The 19,004-nt window shown below is 41.3% G+C and overlaps 1 protein-coding gene across 1 annotated transcript in view; it reads left to right on the plus strand.

Annotated features, from left to right (window-relative positions):
- ANO2 (anoctamin 2, calcium activated chloride channel) overlaps positions 1–19,004 on the plus strand; it is a 173,319-nt gene that overhangs the window by 120,617 nt on the left and 33,698 nt on the right. The window contains exon 11 of the mRNA XM_008576439.1: positions 13,120–13,265. Coding sequence (XP_008574661.1) covers positions 13,120–13,265 — 146 coding nt within the window. The remainder of the gene's footprint in view (positions 1–13,119; positions 13,266–19,004) is intronic.

Below are 19,004 nucleotides of genomic sequence, written 5' to 3' on the forward strand. Positions count from 1 at the left end.
TGTGTCTCTCCTTGCTGCCAGGGGCTACCCCAGAAGTGCCAGGTTCTCAGCAGGATTTCCACGGCCTCTCCTCTTCTCAGAGAGCTTGGTTATTCACTCCTCTGTCCTTGTGCCTATAACTTTCCCTATAGGGCACAGTGCCTCCCTCCAGCCTTATTTGCCAATCTGATTTGGAATGTTTGAGGCTCGGAAAGATTTGCCACTTGCTTAAGTACATATAACTAGTAAGTGGCAGAGCTAGGCGTTAGATCTCTTGGACCCCAAAATGCATATGATTTTTAATGCACTTGTCCTCCCAGTGAATAAGCAAAAGAGACTTTAAGTATGATGGACAGGTGAATATGGATGTTTGAAACATAATGAAGTCATTTAGGAAAATCTCTGAGAAGAGAGCATGGGATATATAACCTTAGGAGGGGAAGGGTGAATAGCTGTGAAACAGCATGGGTTGTTTTCACGTGGATTCTCTCTCCCCTCCCCCATGGTTTTATGCAGATTTTATAGAAGGACTTCTTTCAATCAGGTTTTGCATTGAGGAGTCATGAAAATAAACGCTGACTCACAGGTACTAGGCCTAAAAGAAAAGAGGATGGAAAAAGTTAAAATCTCCATACAGGTCAAGGAAAAATGCACCCCTGCTGCCTTTCCTTTCTATTACTTTGTAGTCTTAAAGAAGAATCTGTTTCATGAGGTGTTTTCAGCCAGCCCAGCATCAGAGAGCCAGGGAGCGACAGAAGTGACGGGGGTAACTCTAATAGGCTGAGCCAGTTCTAAGGACAGGATGGACATTTTTTCCCAGAACTGTAGTTCTTTGCAAACCACTTGCAAGACTGCCCATTCTGGGATGCAGTCATCAGACAGTCCCCTTAGGGTTAGTGAAGATTCTTTGACACATTCTGTCTCCTCTTAGAGATTTACTATGCACATTATATTAATGGTTCTGAGAAGTCTTCCAATAAAGAAACTTGTTTAATCCCTCTCTTTCCAACTGTATTTGTTCATGTTTTCTCCAGGGTTCTTAGTTGCAGCCACTGGAATTCACGCTGGCTAGTTCAAGCAGCAGTGGAATTTATTTAAGAATAAAGTGGCAAACAGAACATTCTTTAAGGGCCAGCGAGCTAGGCTTTGAGCTGAGTTACCAGGAATATCACTGTCCACACTGCCAGAGGGCTTGCAGGGAATGCCACTGCCTCTACCTCATGGCTCCTATGGTTAAGATATTTAAAAGATATGTGTGAAATGGCCCTTGTCTTCTCAGAGCTTAGATTATTCGTTTGGGAGACAAAATAGACTGCATGTAACTGGGTGCTCTCTGACAGAGTCATGCAAGCTCTATCAGAATTTAGAGTTAGTAAAGGTCAGGAATTTTGGAACAGTCAAAGAAGGCTTCAGAAGCATTGGGGTTTCTTCCAGGGTGCGCTTGTGTCTCAGAAGAAGGTTGTCACCATCGTGTATTACAGGATGGTCTGCCGTTATCGTCTTTAAAGAAACAGTTTCCCTTGGGTACACATGTCTCTTCTAAATAAACAACAAACCAAATGTGGGCTTATCACAAACACTTCATGACCCTGGTGGTGCCACAGGTGGAGGAGGTAAGGCTCAGAGAGATGGCAGTCCCCTGCCCCAGGTCGTGGGGCATGTCAGGGACATGGCAAGGGCAAGGTCCCCAAGTCCCTCTAACTCTGTCTAAAGATCACAGACTCCTAGGTTCCCTGGACTGAATAGAACCATTAGAGGATGTATGGTCCAGTCCCTTCTCCATGTAAAATTGTACCAGAGCCATCTGCCTCCTTGGGGGCCTGTGAGTATCCGAAAGGTCCCCAGAGAAAGCTATTCTTTGGTCTTCCTCAGAAATGCATCTATAGAGCTGAAGTTATAATGGGGAGAACTTAGTTTACCTGGAAAGGATGTCTTTTTTAATGAGATGCCCACTGTGAGGAATGAGCGTCCTCAACATAACCTCGTGACACTGTCAGCCCAGTCCTTAGAGGGGTCTCACCATTAATTAGGCTGAACACTTGGGGTGTTTTCTTGTACACTGGGACCACCTCAGATGACACTTGGGCGTGTGCTTTTCTTGGAGGGGGACTGGCAGGAACATTGGTGTCTGGGTGCCTCATTCCATCTCCCTGCTTAAACCAGCCTCTAGTCACCAGTCAGAAAATCATCCGTCTCAAGAAACTCAGCACTCTGAAGCTTTGCCCTGGTCCATACTTTCTCACTGAAAGTCTCTCAGTGATAGTCAAGCAAAGCTGGTGGAACAGATGGCGGTGTTTTCTAGGAGCTTACCCTCTTAGACAACATTCGTTATGGACAAACATCCTGATAATATGCAGATGGGACAAAGCCACATGTGGCCCCTTCGAAGCTGTGAGACCAGCCCTTCCACATGTGCAGTGGGGAAGTCTTCATTCCCCTCAAACGTCTGGGGAAGGCACCTGCCCTTCCAGTACATGGTTCTTCTGCTCGGGGTAGAATTGTATATGGCTCGTGGGCACGAGATGCCAATTTTTTCATCCCTGAACATCTGCTCTACCACTTAGCCCATCTCTCTGGACCCAGAGGACTTTCATAGTGTGTAAGAGAAGCAAGAACAGTGTGATGCCATGTTCCCCACCCATCTACTGCATCAGCTCCATAACACATGAAAATGACACATGCCAGTTTGCCTTGGAGGCTAAATTTTCTTGTTTATGCTTGACGTATGTTTAATACTTTGTGTGTTTAAAAATGTGCCATGCTTTAATCAATGGCAATTGAATAGCAACTCACAAAGCCATGACAAATCACTTCTCAAAGTCTCGCTGTCCTCATCGGATGAATGCAATGGCGATATAATCATCTCTAAGGTGCCTTTTAGCTCTGACCCTCCAGGGACCTCTCCTCTATTTAGTGAAGCTGGTCACTGCTGACTCCAAATACAAGCCACTTCTGTTTTAAAACATGTTTTCTCATTTCAGTTTCTGATATGCTTAAAGGATACACACAGTGTAATTACGTAGTTAAATTCAGTAATGTGGAGCAAAACTTCTACCAAATCCTAGGGTCTTTTATCTCCAAAGTTCTTTATAGTTCTACCAGCTGTATTTTGAGGTTTGGTCACATAAAATCACTATGAATACGATTATTGGATCTTCCACTCCCTACTCAGAATCTGCTCTCAATAAATTATACCCCTCCAATCTAGAGTGCAAACACCTGGCAATATCCTTACGTATGACACTTTTTGAGAAACACAAAATAAGCAAGGAGAAAAGGTCTTTCATGTCAAAAGAGAAATGACAGTTGAGTCTGACAGTGAGGAAGGAGTCATGCAAATTATAAAAATTAGATCCAGTGGCCCTCAACACATCTCTGTAGCATAGAGATTTAGTGACCCAAAAGATCTGGGTTTAAATCTAGGCTTTGCAATATACTTACTGTGTGATGCTGGGAAAGTTATTTTAGAAAGATTTCCATCTCATATGTCAAAAAATAGCTTTGATAAATGCTCAGCTATCTAGACAATGAAAAATATGGACATCTGAGAAAGGAAGACCCATTCCTGAGGGTTCTAGGCAGCCAAGATTGTACTGTTTATCATTAGCTTTTAGGGAATGAGACTGGAAAGATGAACTCAGGAGCAGTGTTTTTCTCCTCTGCTCTGGGCTCAATGGCTTTTCTTTTGCAGTATATCTCTTATTTACCTTGAGAGCCTACATAAATTTCTTTCCCAAAGGGAGATAAGTATTAATCTTAAAGGCCAGATTTGATTTTTAAAATTAGAAGCAAGTCTGAGGAGTAATTGGTGATTGTGCAGATAAGCTTTTTTGGAGCAAAGCATAGGATAAGAATATACATTCGTAAAGTTTATTGTTTTTAGTTCATTATCTACTTCAGAAAGAAATTTTCTAAGATTCTTCCAAGGAAAAATTTTAAATGTTAAATTGGTCTTTATTAGTAGGCCAGGTAGTCAGCTGTAATTTACCTCTCTCCCTGAGGGTGCAACATTCTTATTAGACTGTGTGTGTGTGCATTGAAAAAAGTAACACAACACAATTTTGATGGCCTTGAGAATCTTCCAATGTAGCATTTTTCTTGAATTAGAACAGTTTCCCAATCTTCAGTCATTTATCAGCTAACCTTACAATTTTCCCTCATATCTACCCAAACAGCTATTTGCATGTTAGTTTCTTCTGAACCAAGTCACTTCCTATTTAAACTTATAACATTTCGGAAAATGAAAAACTAACACTATCAGTTACCACGAATAGCAAATAACAGTGAAAAGAAATACAACAAAAACAAAACATTATTGAACAATCAATGACGTTATTTCTGACCCAAGGCTCTTAGGTAAGATCCGCGTTCTCTCTGTTAAAAAGGAAGATGCGCTTGCATTGGGAGTGGTTGTAGGCATACCAGTAGCAGCCTGGGGCTTGCTCTTTGACTATAATCTGCAGAGGGGCTGATGGGAACGGAGAAAGAAATGACTCTTTCCCCAGGTGCTCTAATGGGATTGTAAGGCCAAGTGGAGAGACCTTCTAAAGGTGTCACCTAAACTGCTACCTCTACATCTGGCAGGAACCCCAGACAGGACCACTGTGGAAGCCCTGCTGTCCATCCAGGCATCTTCCACCAGCAGCAACATTCTTCAGACCCTGGAGAGGGAAAAACGAGATGCTTCAAAGGGAGGCAGTAGAAACGGGTATAGTAAGCACTTTAAGGCAGCTCTGTGACTCATGGCGTGATAATAGATAAAACTTGGTTGCGTGCATGAAACTTGTACTATCCCTACTCATGCAACCCCAGGCTTCTGGGGCCTGACACAGTTGTGACAGATGCTTTCCAGAGAGGAGCCAGATGATTTTACACATCATGGGCCCCAGAATAATGCTCACAGGCATCTCCTTCTGAGATGACTTCAGCCATGGTGAGCAGCATGGCAGAATCTGATCTTGTGCTATGTATTCTCTGAGTCTACTGATGGGGATTTCCCTTCCTCCCTGACCCCCCGCCACAGGATCCTGGTTTTCCCATATGTGTTTGAACAAAATAGGCTTTGGATCCAAGCTGCATAATGCCCCTGAAATGTGCCACGCCACATCGCAAGTCCTCGCTATAATTTTATCTCAAATTTAGCTCCAGAATACATTGAAATAAAATTGGAAATGGGCCTCTTAGTATTCAGAGAGACGGATTTTTTATGAAAGGGTAAATACTACCTCTTTCATATGCCAGATTCTTTCCTGGGCACATTTTGAGATGAGCAGAGCAGGCAGACAGATCAACACTTCCTCTGGCGAAATGTTTCTCCATTCTTATTCTTACTATAAGCACCAGATCATATCCCTGAAGAGCTGTAATATACTCCTGGACACAGCTAGTAACATTTCATAAACTTTCTGCCTTCTTTCTGTAAATGTGGTAAATATTACATCTCAAGACATAAAACAGTCTCTCTTTAAAGCTATTGAGGCGGTCTGTGTTCTCCTCAAATACAGGAGAGTCCAGCGGTGAATCAGAGGTTGACTGAATAAATTGGGACCTTGTCAGGTGTTGGGAAAAGGAATCCATAGCTCAGAGGTTGATGTGTTCCTCATCTTTGGCCCATTTAGGGCTAGGTTCTGCCTTTGTTAATGGGGCTAAAGGCTAAGGAGCCAGGTCTGTAGAGAACTGCCTGGGGCACACATTCCTGCTGTGGGGAGGCCCAAGATGTGACGGGCGATCACCACGGTGTGGGGTGCACCCATGGGGCACAGGCGGAGCAAAGCAATGAGCCTCCCAGACAGGGCTTCTGAGAATTGTCATTAAGAAAAGACGGAAAAATAGCAGATGAAAAGAACAAGGGGTAACATCAAAGGAGTTATTTTAATGAGCAAGTGCATCATACGGTCGGAATCATAATCTGAAGCTTTCCAAAGGCCCATCTGTGTGTTATACAGCTTGCAGGATTCCTGTTAAATTCTGCTCTGGAGGGGCTTTCTGTATTATTATTTTTTTAATGCCCACTGAGATATCCAGGAGGGAAACTTCTGGGAATGATGGGTTCATAAGAACTGTTTGTGGACTTTTTCCCCTGCATCTTTTTTGACCTACCCACACTTGGAAGAACTTTGACCACAACGTCCTTCCTGAAGCTCCCTCTTCTTCCCGGGCCTTCTTTGCACATAGGCTCGCGTTGTCCTTCTGTTCCTGCGACCGCTCCTTCCTTGTCCTTTGAAGGCTCCTTTCCCTCTGCCCCTCCCGTAAGCCATCGATGTCCCTCAGGGCTCTTCTCCACCCTCCGCTCCATCCCCAGCTGCCCTCTGCATGATGGTTCCCGGATCTCTGTCTCCAGCCCAGACTTGTTTTCAGAGCTCTGGACACATATATCCAAACGCCTACTACATGTCTCTGCTTAGTTGCCTCGTGGGTTCCTCCACCTCAACGTGCCCAAAGATCGGCCTTGTCCTCCCCCTCCCTGGTGTTCCCTTTCATAGCCAACCGCATGTCGGGCATCCGCACATGTGCCCAGAGACCGTGGGAGCCATTCTGAGTCCTCGTTCTCCTTCCCTCCCACAAGCTGTCCTCTACTGTCCTCTTTGTTCTACTGTCTTCATGGCCATTGCCATTGCCCTAGACTGTGTTGCCGTAATCTGTCACCTGAACCGGTGCATAATACGGGCACCAGACGTTGGATGCCATGAGCTTATGCTGCCTTAGCCGCTCATCCCGTTGTCTCTCGGAGTCCGTGCTCCAGGCACTGTGACCCCCTCAGTCCTTTCTGGGGGCCGCTCTCCCCCAAGTGGGCTGTTGCATAAACTGCTCCCTGCGCCTCTGCCCCGGGTACCACCTTCAGTCTCCGTCTTTCCCTCTCCTCTGCCATTTTCCACTATTTACTCTTGGTTTACGTGTCTCTTCCTCAGGGAGAACTTCCCTACCTTAGACCGGTTAGGATTTTCTGTTTTATGTTCTCACAGTCACCTAAACATCTCTCTTTATAATACTCACTGCTCGTTATTGGTAACACTTTAAAATGTCCACTTTCCAAGCTATATTGTCTCGTCAAACACGTCAGATGTCTTATTAGTCACATTTATATTTTCCTGGAGACCATTCTCTAGAAACTCTCCTATTCAAAGCAGACTGTTCACAACAGTCTTCAATAAACCTTCTGCAGAGCTATCAGTCTGAGTTAGGTCCAATACCCTTTTCATGGGTTTCCTGTTTGCTGAATCCTGTGTTTTCTTTCTTGCTTTATAACCTCGGTTGGTAAAATTCATCCTCCAGGAACTTCATGAGAGTGGATAAGTTTTTTGAAATCTTGCATGTTTAAAAATGTCTTTATTTTGTCTTCACGCTCCATGTATACTTTGGCTGGATATAGAATATCCTATGCTGAAAATTATTTACCTACTGAATGTTAAATACATTTCCCCAGAGTAGTCTAGTGTTAAGGACTGATGTTGAGAATTGTTTTATATATATATATATATATATATATATATATATAGCTGAAACATAATTGATTGTACATTGTATATATGTGGGGTACCACATTGAATGTCAATACCTGTATGCAATATGTGATGTCCAAATCAGGGTAATTAATATATTCAACATTACACAGTGTAATCATTGTTTTGTGGCCCTTTACCAATTTCTCGCTAATGCCCTCTTCCCCTCCCTTTCCCACCTCTGGTAACCTCAGTTCTATTCTCTCCTTTTGAAAGTTCAGTGCATTATTCTGATTATCATATCTTTCTTTCTCTCTTAATTTGTTTATTTTTTATTTTTTTAGCTCCAACTTATGAGTGAGGACGTAGTATTTCACTTTATGTGCCTGGCTTATTTCACTTAACATAATTTTCTCTAAGTTCATCCATTTTGCTGCAAATGGCAGAATTTCATTTTTTTTAATGGGTGAGTAGTATTCCATTCCAGTCATCTGTCGATGAACATTTAGGTTGGTTCCAACTCTTGGCTACTGTAAGTACAGCTGCAATAAACATGGCAGTGCAGATATCCCTTCAACATGATGATTTCCATTCCTTTGGGTGTATACCCAGCAGTGGAATTGCTGGATCATATGGCAGTTCTGTCTGTAGTTGTTTGAGGAACCTCCATACTGTTTTCCATAGTGGCTGTACTAGTATACAGTCCCACCAACAGTGTAGGAGGGTTTCCCCTTTCTTCACATCCTCACCAGCATTTGTTATTCTCTGTCTTTTTGATGATCACCAGTCTAACCAGGATGAGATGATATCTCAATGTGGTTTTGATTTACATTTCTCTGATGGTTAGTGATGTTGAGCATTTTTTCATCTGTCTGTTAACTATTTGTATATCATCCTTTGAGAAATGCCTATTCAGCTCCTTTCCCCATTTTTTAATGGGGTTACTTGTTTTTTTTTTTTGCTATGAAGTTGATTGAGTTCCTTGTGTATTCCGGATATTAATCCCTTGTATGCATAGTTTACAAATATTTTCTCCCATTCTGTAGGTTGTCTTTTCACTCTGTTAATTGTTTCTTTTGCTGTGCAGAAGCTTTATGGTTTGTTATAATCCCATTTGTTTATTTTTTCTTTTGTTGCTTATGCTTTTGCAGAGAGGTACAGATCTAGTTTCATTCTTCTACTTATGGATGTCCAGTTTTCTCAGCTTTTTTTATTGAAGAGGCAGTCTTTCCCCCAATGTACGTTCTTGGTGTGTTTGTCAAAGATTAGTTAATTGTATGTGGATTGATTTCTGGGTTCTCTCTTCTATTTCATTGGTCCAAGTGTATGTTTTTATGCCAATATCATGCTGTTTTGGTTACTATAGCTTTGTGGTATAATTTGAAGTCAGGTATTGTAATACTTCTGGCTTTATTTTTTTTGCTCAGGATTGCTGTGGCTATTTGGGGTCTTTTTTGGTTCCATATGAATATTAGGATTGTTTTTTTCTATTTCTGTGAAGAATGTCATTTGTATTTTGATGGGGATTGCATTGAATTTGTAGATTGCTTTGGGTAGTATGGACATTTTCACAATGTTAATTCTTCCAGTCTAAGAGCATGGAATATCTTTCTATCTTTTGTGTCCTCTTTAATTTCTTTCAGCAGTGATTTATAGTTCTCAATGTAGAGATGTTTCACCTCCTTGGTTAAATTGATTCCTAGGTATTTTAACTTTTGATGACTATTGCAAATGGTCTTGTCTTCTTGATTCCTTTTTCTGCTAGTTTGTTGTTGGAGTATTAAAACACTACTGATGTGTTGATTTTGTATCCGGCAACTTTGCTGAAATCCTTTATCAGCTCTAAGAGGTTTTTTTGAGTCTTTGGGTTTTTGTATATATAGGATTTATGTCTTCTACAAACAGGGACAGTTTGACTTCATCTTTTCCAATCTGGATGCCCTTTATTTCTTTCTCTTGCCTGCTTGCTCCAGCTGGTACTTCCAATGCTATGTTAAACAGGAGTGGTGAGAGTGGGCATCCTTGTCTCATTCCTGTTCTTAAAAGCTGAAAGCTTTTCCCCATTCATGATGATATTGGCAGTGGGTTTGTCATATATGGTTTTCATTGTGTTGAGATATTTCTCTCTCTCTCTTTTTTTTTTTTGGCAGCTGGCTGGCATATGAACCTATGACCTTGATGTTATAACACTGCACTCTAACCAACTGAGCTAACTGGCCAGCCCAAGATATTTTCCTTCTATATCTAATTTGTGAGAGTCATTATCATGAAGGGATTTAGAATTTTGTCAAATGCTTTTTCTGTGTCTGTTGAGAAAATCACAGTTTTTGTCTTTGATTTTGTTGATGTGGTGTATCACATTTATTGACTTGCATATGTTGAACCAACCTTGCATCCCTGGAATGAATCCCAGTTGATCATAGTGTATAATTTTTTTGATGTGTTGCTGTATTCTTTTTGCTAATATTTTATTGAGGATTTTTGTGTCTATGTTCATCAAAGATATTGGCCAACAGTTTTCTTCTCTTGTATCATTGTCTGGTTTTAATGTCAGGGTGATGCTAGCCTCATAGAATGAGTTTGGGAGAATAGCTTCTGTTTCAATTTTTTGAAATAGTTTGAAGAGAATTGGTATTAATTCCTCTTTGAAGGTTTAGTAGAATTCAGCTGTAAAGTCATCCAGTCCTGGTTTTTTTCTTTGTTGGGAAATTGCTGGTTACTGCTTCAATCTTGTTGAATGTTATTGGTCTGTTCATGTTTTCTATGTCCTCTTGGTTCATTCTTGGTAATATATTTTTGATTCCTAATAATTTGTAGAGGGTCAATGTTTGTCCCTCTGGACCTGGAAGCTTTAAAACTCCTTTTATATTCCCTAGAGTTCTGAAATCCAATGATTATTTGCTTTGCTGGAGGTCTTTTTTCATCATTATATTGAGTGGGTTCTTCCAATCAGAAAATGCATGTCCTTCACCTCTTTGACATTTTCTTATATTTATTTTATATACTCTTTCCTGACATCTTCTCTGTCTTCCCTTTCTTATTAGATGTTGGAATTCCTAGGTTGATTACTTTTTAAAATATTTTTTCCCTCCTATTGTTCATTCTTTTTCTTTTGGCCTATTTCTTTCCTTAGAGAGTTTACCAATTTTTATTTTCCTATCATTTCATTGGATTTATTTCAGATCTAGAGTTTACCTGGGTCATTTTCTCTTCATAGTAAACTTCTTGCTCCTGCTGGTATTGGGAAGTACTAGTCATCTGGGCAACATGAATCCGGAGACATTAGGATCTACTGTTCCTTAAGCAAAGCTTTGACCAATCACTACCCCTGCTTTTGTGATACCTGGTGCCTCCAGTTCCTGAGCCTTTATGAGATTTTGTAGCATAGGTTGGCTTGCTTTTCTCTGCCATCTCCCACTGTAGACACTCAGTATTCATCCATCACAACTTTGTTAACTTCTTTGTACAGTGTCCATATTCCAAGATATTTATTAATACCCCTCACACACTACTGTATTCATGACTATTTTCATTAACATGTGGTTCAATACATTTTTTGTTCATTTACTGTTATTTTTGTGGCATTTCATAAGTGGATAGGGATATATGCTTGTGTTCAATTTTCCAGTACAATTAAAACCAGTAATTGTTCTTTACTAAAGATTTGGCCAAGTTTTCTGATTACTGGTACCTGGAGGAAAAGTTTCAATTTGAGTTCTGGTTGTATCTCTCCTTCCTACCTCAGTCTGTCCTGCCTTCTTTCCCTCTGTCTCTCTCTCCTGTTTTACCTTCATCCTCTCCTTCTGTTCTGATTCACTGGCAGTGCCTCAGCAAATCTACACTATCTGGCTTCAGATTCATTAGGCTCCATCTAGTTTTTCTCAATTTGATATTATGAAAGAATTATTGCTTGCTATTTTGTTGTGAAAATATTTTTACTGTTGCTCGTAATGGGTCTCAACTCTTCTTTTAAATCCTCTGTGATAAGGATGATGATGATGATGATGATAAGGACAGTGAATACATTTATTGAGCTCTTAGCATGTACTAAACCGTAAGTTAAGCACGTTACATAGATTATCTCCTTTAACTGACTCTCTGGTCAAGTTAATATTTATTTCTTCATTTTATAGGTAAGGCAACTAAAGCTTATAGAGTTTTAATAAGTTATCCAGGAGAATATGGCTGGTGAGTTGTGAGACTTGGTTCTACACAACCATTTTTTGACACCAAAGATTAAACTTTTGTCCACTATGCTATATTATATCCTCTTGATGGAAAATGATATTGGACAAGACACTTACTGATCAGAACATTATTTTGAGCCCTGAGATTTCCACTGACTGTCAAAAGCACTTTCTTACAATAGAATGAGAGGCCTAATCATATCAGGAGTGCTCCTCTGGAAGTTTCTACAGAGGAATTGGATGGTCTTGGGTGAGGAATGTTTGGGAGTGGGAGAAATTCATGCATCTGGATGAAGCATGGACTTCAAAATCCCTTTAAACCCTTCATGTCTATGACTCTGACTGTTCTGCTTTTAGTTAGTTCTTCCCACTATTTCTGGGAAACTTTCTCTTAAATCTATTAGGAGAATTGGCACCTTGCCCTGTCACCTATTTTCATTCTCTATACATTGTGCATCAATGGGAAGTATGAAAAGATTATACCCTCAGGCATATTTTAGCATTTAATATTAAAAATAATAATAGCTATTGTCTATTTAATGTTCACTATGTCCAGATATTGGGCTAAGGACTATATAAACATTGTTTTACTTAATCCTCATACCAACCTTGAGAGGTTGGGCTATTATTATCTTGTTATGATTCTAAACCCAAAAAAATCCTGAATGTAGCTGTCTTAGTCTGCTCAGGCAGACATAACAAAATACCGTAGATTGGGTGGCTTAACCAACAGAAATTTATTTTCTCATAGTTTTGGAGGCTGAAAAGTCTAAGATCAAGGTCCAGCAGGGTTGAGTTTTGGTGAGGGCTTTCTTCCTGGCTTACAGTTGGATGTCTTTTCTCTGTGTCCTTGCAAGGTTGAGAGAAAGAGAAATTGGTTTCTCTCTTTTCCTCTTTTTATACAGCCACTGATCCTATTGGATTAGGATCTCACCATATGACCCCATTTAATCTTAATCATCTCCTAAATGCCCTACCTCCAAATGCAGTCACATTGGGGGCTGAAGTTTCAACATATGAATTTTGGGGGAACACAATTCATTCTCTAGTAGTGGTGGGCAATGTTTAGCTTGGCCTTAATGGAAAGGTGATGCTATTTGGTGTTACTAAAACCCAAAACACGTTTGACCTGGAGGAGAGCATCCTTCTGCTACTTTCTGGACACCCGTCTGTTCTCACTGAAGAGGACGGATAGATCACACATTGGACAGTAGAACTGGCTCTGTCTCAGCATTTGGCGGGAAGGGCCAACTCTCTTATCAAACAGAAGGACGTATTTAAAGTTTCTTTGGATTTGAAGAAACATGATCCTTTGTCGGGGAGTCTTTCCTTATCTTGATGAAGGATCTCCTCAGGCTGTCTTCTGGAGAAAAGTCGTCTCCTTAGTGTCTCTCTATCTGTCCTTGAATCAGAGATGACTTTAGTGTCAAAACTGAGTTTTTTTCCTTCTTTCTCTGTGTATAACTAACCCTGCTCTCCAGGGGCTCTAGTTGACTGGTCCATTTCTTTTCCAGGAAGCTAAAGAAACTATTTCGGAAGCTGAAAGATGAGACAGAACCTGGAGAAACGGACTCTGCCCATTCAAAACATCCAGAGCAGTGGGACCTAGATTACAGCTTGGAACCGTACACTGGGCTGACTCCAGAGTACATGGAAATGAGTAAGAGACCAGCGTCCTCCTTCCCACTGGGGGCGGGTTCAGACAAGAGGCCTGTTGGAGGAAGGGGAGCAGGGGAAGGGCAGTGGCTAGGGAAAATGACTGGGACAGCTTCTCCTCCTTCAACAGCTTCACGGCTACTGAATGTCCCCTTCAGTGCCACATGAAAGTTGAGGAGGGTGGGGCAGAAAGGACCTTGGAATAAGAACCAGCAGCTGCTCCGTCACCAATCTGGTGGGTGATACCAGGATGATTCCCTCTTCTCCTTAAGCCTCCTCTCCTTGTCTATAAAATGAAAAGTTTGGTCTCTCAGGTTTCTTCCCCTGGTTTTTATCATTAAAAAAGCTAAGAAGAAAATACTGAAATCTGAAATTTAAGAGTACAGTTTCCATGAAAGAAAAGTAAAGTAGTCCTATGACACTTGGGTCAAGGATGTATACACCTTTGACACAGGGAATATAGGAGAGTCCCCCACTCTGATCAGGTAGGGCTGGATAAGATGCCCAACAAAAACCAAAAAGGTGGAGATGCTTTGTGTAGGGGGTGAGGAGTACATTTCTAGTTGCAGAGCCTCTGATTGTTTTAGATAAGACCTGAAGGCAGGAGTGCTTGCCAGTGCAGGCTGACAGAGCACTGTCATTTCAGATGGGGCTTGGAAGCCTGTAGTTCTTCATTGTCAGAAGTGTCCCAACGTAGACCAGCTGCCTTTGAGCTTTTGGCTACTTGAGAATAATCCTAATCTTATTTTGGGATGGATGTTTGAGAAGTCTCTTTCTAAGACTTGGAGCTAATGAATTAAAAGCATAGAATACCAAAGATCAAGAGCCAAGATACGGCATCTAAACATTTGCTTAGTCTAGAGATTACAGAGAAACATCAATCAGACCCAACAAAAGAGTCACTAGATACTTAATTCAATTCAATACTGAATGTCATCGCAGCTATCATTGTGCTGGTACAATGGCTTCTGCTCCCCTTGGTTAATCGCATTTAATATGGGGCCACCGATGGCTCTCTTTGCAGCAGGTACCTCACTCATAATTCCTAATGGATATTTTTCCTTTTCTGTGATAAGAAGGTGTGTGTGTGTGTGTGTGTGTGCGTGTGTGCTAGGGGTGGAGGGATGGCCAGGGGCTAGATTACATGACCATAAAAGGCCTGTTCTAGCCCTGGGGTGTCTAAAATTCTAGGCAAAGCCTGTGCTTTGTAATCTAAATCACCTCACCAGAGAAGAAGCCGTCATTAGTCTGCTTCAGAAACAATAGGCAAAGAAAACATAAGGATCCAGTTTACTGAAACACACAGCTCCCTTATGCTTTTCATGTTCAGCTAAGTGCCACCTCTAATCCCTCTCTGATGCGAAAGCAGCTATTTACACAGAGGCGATCGCTCCTATTTCAGATGCCATTCCACATCTGCCATCCTCTCACTCAGAAAGAATGGAATTGCTTCCAGAGATTGAGGCTTCCATCTGGGAAGGGGCTTACGTTAGGAATCCTTGAGCTCTGTCTCTACGTCCATGCTCCAACCCCAGTCCCCCACCCCACCACCAAATATCCGTGTAGGTTTTGCCTGCCTGCCTGTCTGTCCAGCCAGCTGGCTGTTTCAAAGCTTCCTTTTGAGTGAGTAAGAGCAGAGACCCTAGAGCCATACTCTCTGGATTCAAATCCTGGCTCTGTGACTGACTAGCTGGACATCCTCATGTCAACGGCAAACCTTTGTGTGTCTCAATTCATTAAAAAAAAAAAAAGGATAATATCTACATCATGGAATGATGTGAGTAATTCATTAATATCTGCGAAGTGCTTAGAAAAATGTCTGGTTCTTATAGAAGCTGTGTCGAGTGTCAGGTGTCGTTTCTCTCAATGGTCTTGAGTCCCTAGGAAGGCAGAGCACAGGGAAATATGCTGTCCTTTGTCAGCTGCTGTGTCATTGAACATACATCCACCATGGGTTCAAACTCGCGTGCTTACAAAGTAGTGAGAAGAGGGGAAAAAAAGGAAAGAGTTAGACGACTTGGTGACTTCTGGAAGAAATTCACCAAGATTATAGAGGGTGAAATTCACACTGTAGAGTAAAAATCCAGAACAAAAACAAAAAACTCAACTATTTCCGGGTTATAAGTGAATAAAACAGAAAGTTTGAAAATAGAGTAAGAGGAGAACATGTCTCCCAAAAGTTCCCTCATTTAAGCTCAACATTCTTTAGTATTTTGGTGCTATTTCTTAGACTGTTTTGTTATATATATGATTTTTTTTCGTAATAGTACAAATTTTATTCAGTAAATAACTGTGAGTGAATGAGTGGTGGAGTGAAGACAGAAATGTGGCAGCAGTGTTGAAGTAAGTCTGCACGCAGGAGCCAGATCTCTTGCCTGCTGCCAGGTGCTTCACACACCCAGTTGCTTTCAGGGAGCACAGTCCATCTCCAGCCCAGGGCTAGGAGTGAATTAGGGAAAGCAGCCTCCAGGGCAGGCCTAGGGATTAGATGTAAACAGGGGCTGGACTCCCGCAGCAGTCCTATATCTCGCTCTATTACCTCTAGGAAGACAGCTCTGAATTCCTATGAGCTAGTCACTGACGTACTCATGTATCCATTATTTTTTTTAAAGACCAAGAAGAAGATATTAGTTGGAACATCTAGAGGCTTAAGAAAAGGAGAGAGATAGATACTCAGAAACTTGGTACCATGAAGGATAATGCATGAAACAGAGAAACAACAATATGCAATAGCTTGGAATACATATACAGCATTTACAATTTCCAAAATGTCTGTAGGTGATCTCATGGGATTCTCTTTTATTATTATTATTATTTTTAATTGAAACACGTTGATCGTACATATTTATGGGGTACAGAGTTATATTTCAATATTTGTGTACAATGTGTAGTGATCAAATCAGGGTGTTGGCAAATTTATCATCACAAAAATTTATCGTTTGTGATGAGAACATTTAAGCTCCTCTCTTCTAGCCATTTGAGATCATTATGTGTATGATTTTAAAAATAAAGTGATTATGATCACACATTTGGTTTTCTTTTTTCATTTAGTATTACGTGAATAAATATATCCAAGTTGGCACAGAATATTCAAAATGAGTAGCTGTGTAGTAATCACTCTAATAAATATCCCATAGTTGATTTACCTATCTTCCAATGAAGGGTACAGAGGCTTATTTTTCAATTCTCCCCTTATTTTAATGCTGTATTATGCACTATCTTGGTGCATATAATCTTTTCCACATTTAATATTATTTCATCAAGATAGATTCACACAGGTGTGATTAGTAGGATTAGTCATTGTATGCTTTCTGAAAGGATTAGACCAATCCACCTGCCACAGGCAATGTATAAAAGTGCCCTTTCAGTGAGTGCAAATTATTCAGTATCCTGAAGTCATGTGATATGAAAGAATTATCTTTGCTTGAGATTCCCAGCCCCCAATGCACACGCATTCCACCTTGTTGAACTGAATATTCCAGACTCTTCCTTAGCTTAGCTTTATACAATGCTTCCTCTATGAAGTCTTCCCAAGCCAGGCCCTCGTCGCCCTGAGAGGAATCATTATTTATTTGCTTTTCTGTCCCAGCATTGCGTTTGGTATACACCCTGATTGCATCTTACTGAATCATAGTACCATTACTCCCACACGTGTTCCTCAGCAGATCCAGTCTACTAGATTCTGAAGAGCAGTGAGTGGGGACCATGGCTCACTTCCCTCACGTCCTCTGGAGCATAGCACATGTCCTGGCATGTAACAGGCACTCAGTATGTACTCCCACACGTGTTCCTCAGCAGATCCAGTCTACTAGATTCTGAAGAGCAGTGAGTGGGGACCATGGCTTACTTCCCTCACGTCCTCTGGAGCATAGCACATGTCCTGGCATGTAACAGGCACTCAGTATGTCCAACAAACAAAGATGAGTGAGTGGATCAATAAATGAGTGGGTGAATGCACTTACTAACTAGTGAGAGAAGGCTTCTTAGAGGACATAAGTTTAAAAGCCAATAACTTTAAAAGTAATCACTTCAAAATAATAATTATTATATAAATATTAAATAATATTAAATTATTAAATAATTATTCTATAAATTTTGTAATAACTTTAGAAGTCAGATGAAGGATTGTTTTCAAAGCAGGGCTTGGTTGGCGGTGGATCAGGGTTGTTCAAAGAGGTTTCCAGCACTAGGTAGGAGTTTGACAATGATCCCCCAGGTCCCTTCTGGCTTCTTAGAGGACATAAGTTTAAAAGCCAATAACTTTAAAAGTAATAACTTCAAAATAATAATTATTATATAAATACTAAATAATATTAAATTATTAAATAATTATTCTGTAAATTTTGTAATAACTTTAGAAGTCAGATGAAGGATTGTTTTCAAAGCAGGGCTTGGTTGGCGGTGGATCAGGGATGTTCAAAGAGGTTTCCAGCACTAGGTAGGAGTTTGACAATGATCCCCCAGGTCCCTTCTGGTTCTGAGGATCTACATATTAATGTCAAGAGCAGGGAAGGACATTCCAAGGAAAAGGACTGGCAAGTGCGAGGAATCTCATGGCCACGAGTGACTGTTGACAAAGAAAAGCAAACGGTAGTTTTTGTGTGGGGAGGGTTTAGGTACAGGCCTGGGACTAGTGCAGAACCCTGAAGACCAGACAAGTTTGCATTTCACATCAGGCCTCAGGGAGCAGTTGTAAAATTTTGGCCCATGTGGTGACTGAACTCTTTGCTTCCCTTGGGGACAGGGGCAGCAAGTACAGTTGCATAGAGGGCCAAGGAAGGGACGAGGAAACACAAGTGCAGTCATTCACATTCATTCAGTCTTTCACCCCTCAAACATTTATTAAACACCCAGGAGAAGGCACAAGTGTGGAGACCAGGACAGTCCCCTCAACAGTTCTGGCTGGGGTTGATCCTGATGCAGTCAGCACTTCAGTCGATACGATGCAGTCTCATCTGGAGGAGGAAGCCTGGGCCACGCATGGGTTTTTCAAGCTGGGTTCTACAGAAACTCACTCAAAGTTCTTTAGACCATCTTGCTAAGACCTTCAGTCGTTTTAGAGACGTGACTACTTGGTTTCATACTGTATGTACGTGTGAGGATGTTTTCTGGTTAGATGGCTTCATTCTTTTTTTCTCTGGGTTGTGCTCTTCACGTGTTAAGGGAGTGTTTGTTCTCATGTACAGTCAAAGTCTAGGCTGCAGAACAAGCTTTACTGAAGTTCATTGAGCAGCGTAGGCCAAGTGTGGGGAGGGGTGGGGTCTTCAGTCAAACCAGTGGGCTTCCGATCCTAACCCCGCTGTGTGCTAGCTACGAGGCTCTGGACTTGATGCTTAAAGTGAGCCAGGCCCAATCTCCCCACCTAAAAAGTGGGTTTGATGATAATAGCACCACCTTATAGAAGGGTTCTGAGAATTAGGTGATGAATGTAGAGTGGTTGGAAACTGTTTGTATGCGTAGACTCTCAATCAACATTAGCCGCCATGGTTGTTGAAGAGTCCAATTTCTCTTGAATCTAGAATTTTTTTGACTAAAAGCAGTTTGAAGCCCCCGAATGTAGTGAGCCCTGGAAGTTTCTTTCTATCCCATTAGTGTGGGGTTGTACAGTAATGTTTAAAGAATGAGGGCACCAGACTCGAAGGCAGACCTAAGAGTCACACTCAGAAGCCTGAGCTATAAACACTCCAAGATGTTTGTCCTTTCAGAGAACTCTAAGCCCTTAGGGCTCTACTAGACAAGTCTG

Source organism: Galeopterus variegatus, unplaced genomic scaffold (genome assembly GCF_000696425.1).
Source record: "Galeopterus variegatus unplaced genomic scaffold, G_variegatus-3.0.2 Scaffold1351, whole genome shotgun sequence".
Lineage (NCBI taxonomy): Eukaryota > Metazoa > Chordata > Mammalia > Dermoptera > Cynocephalidae > Galeopterus > Galeopterus variegatus.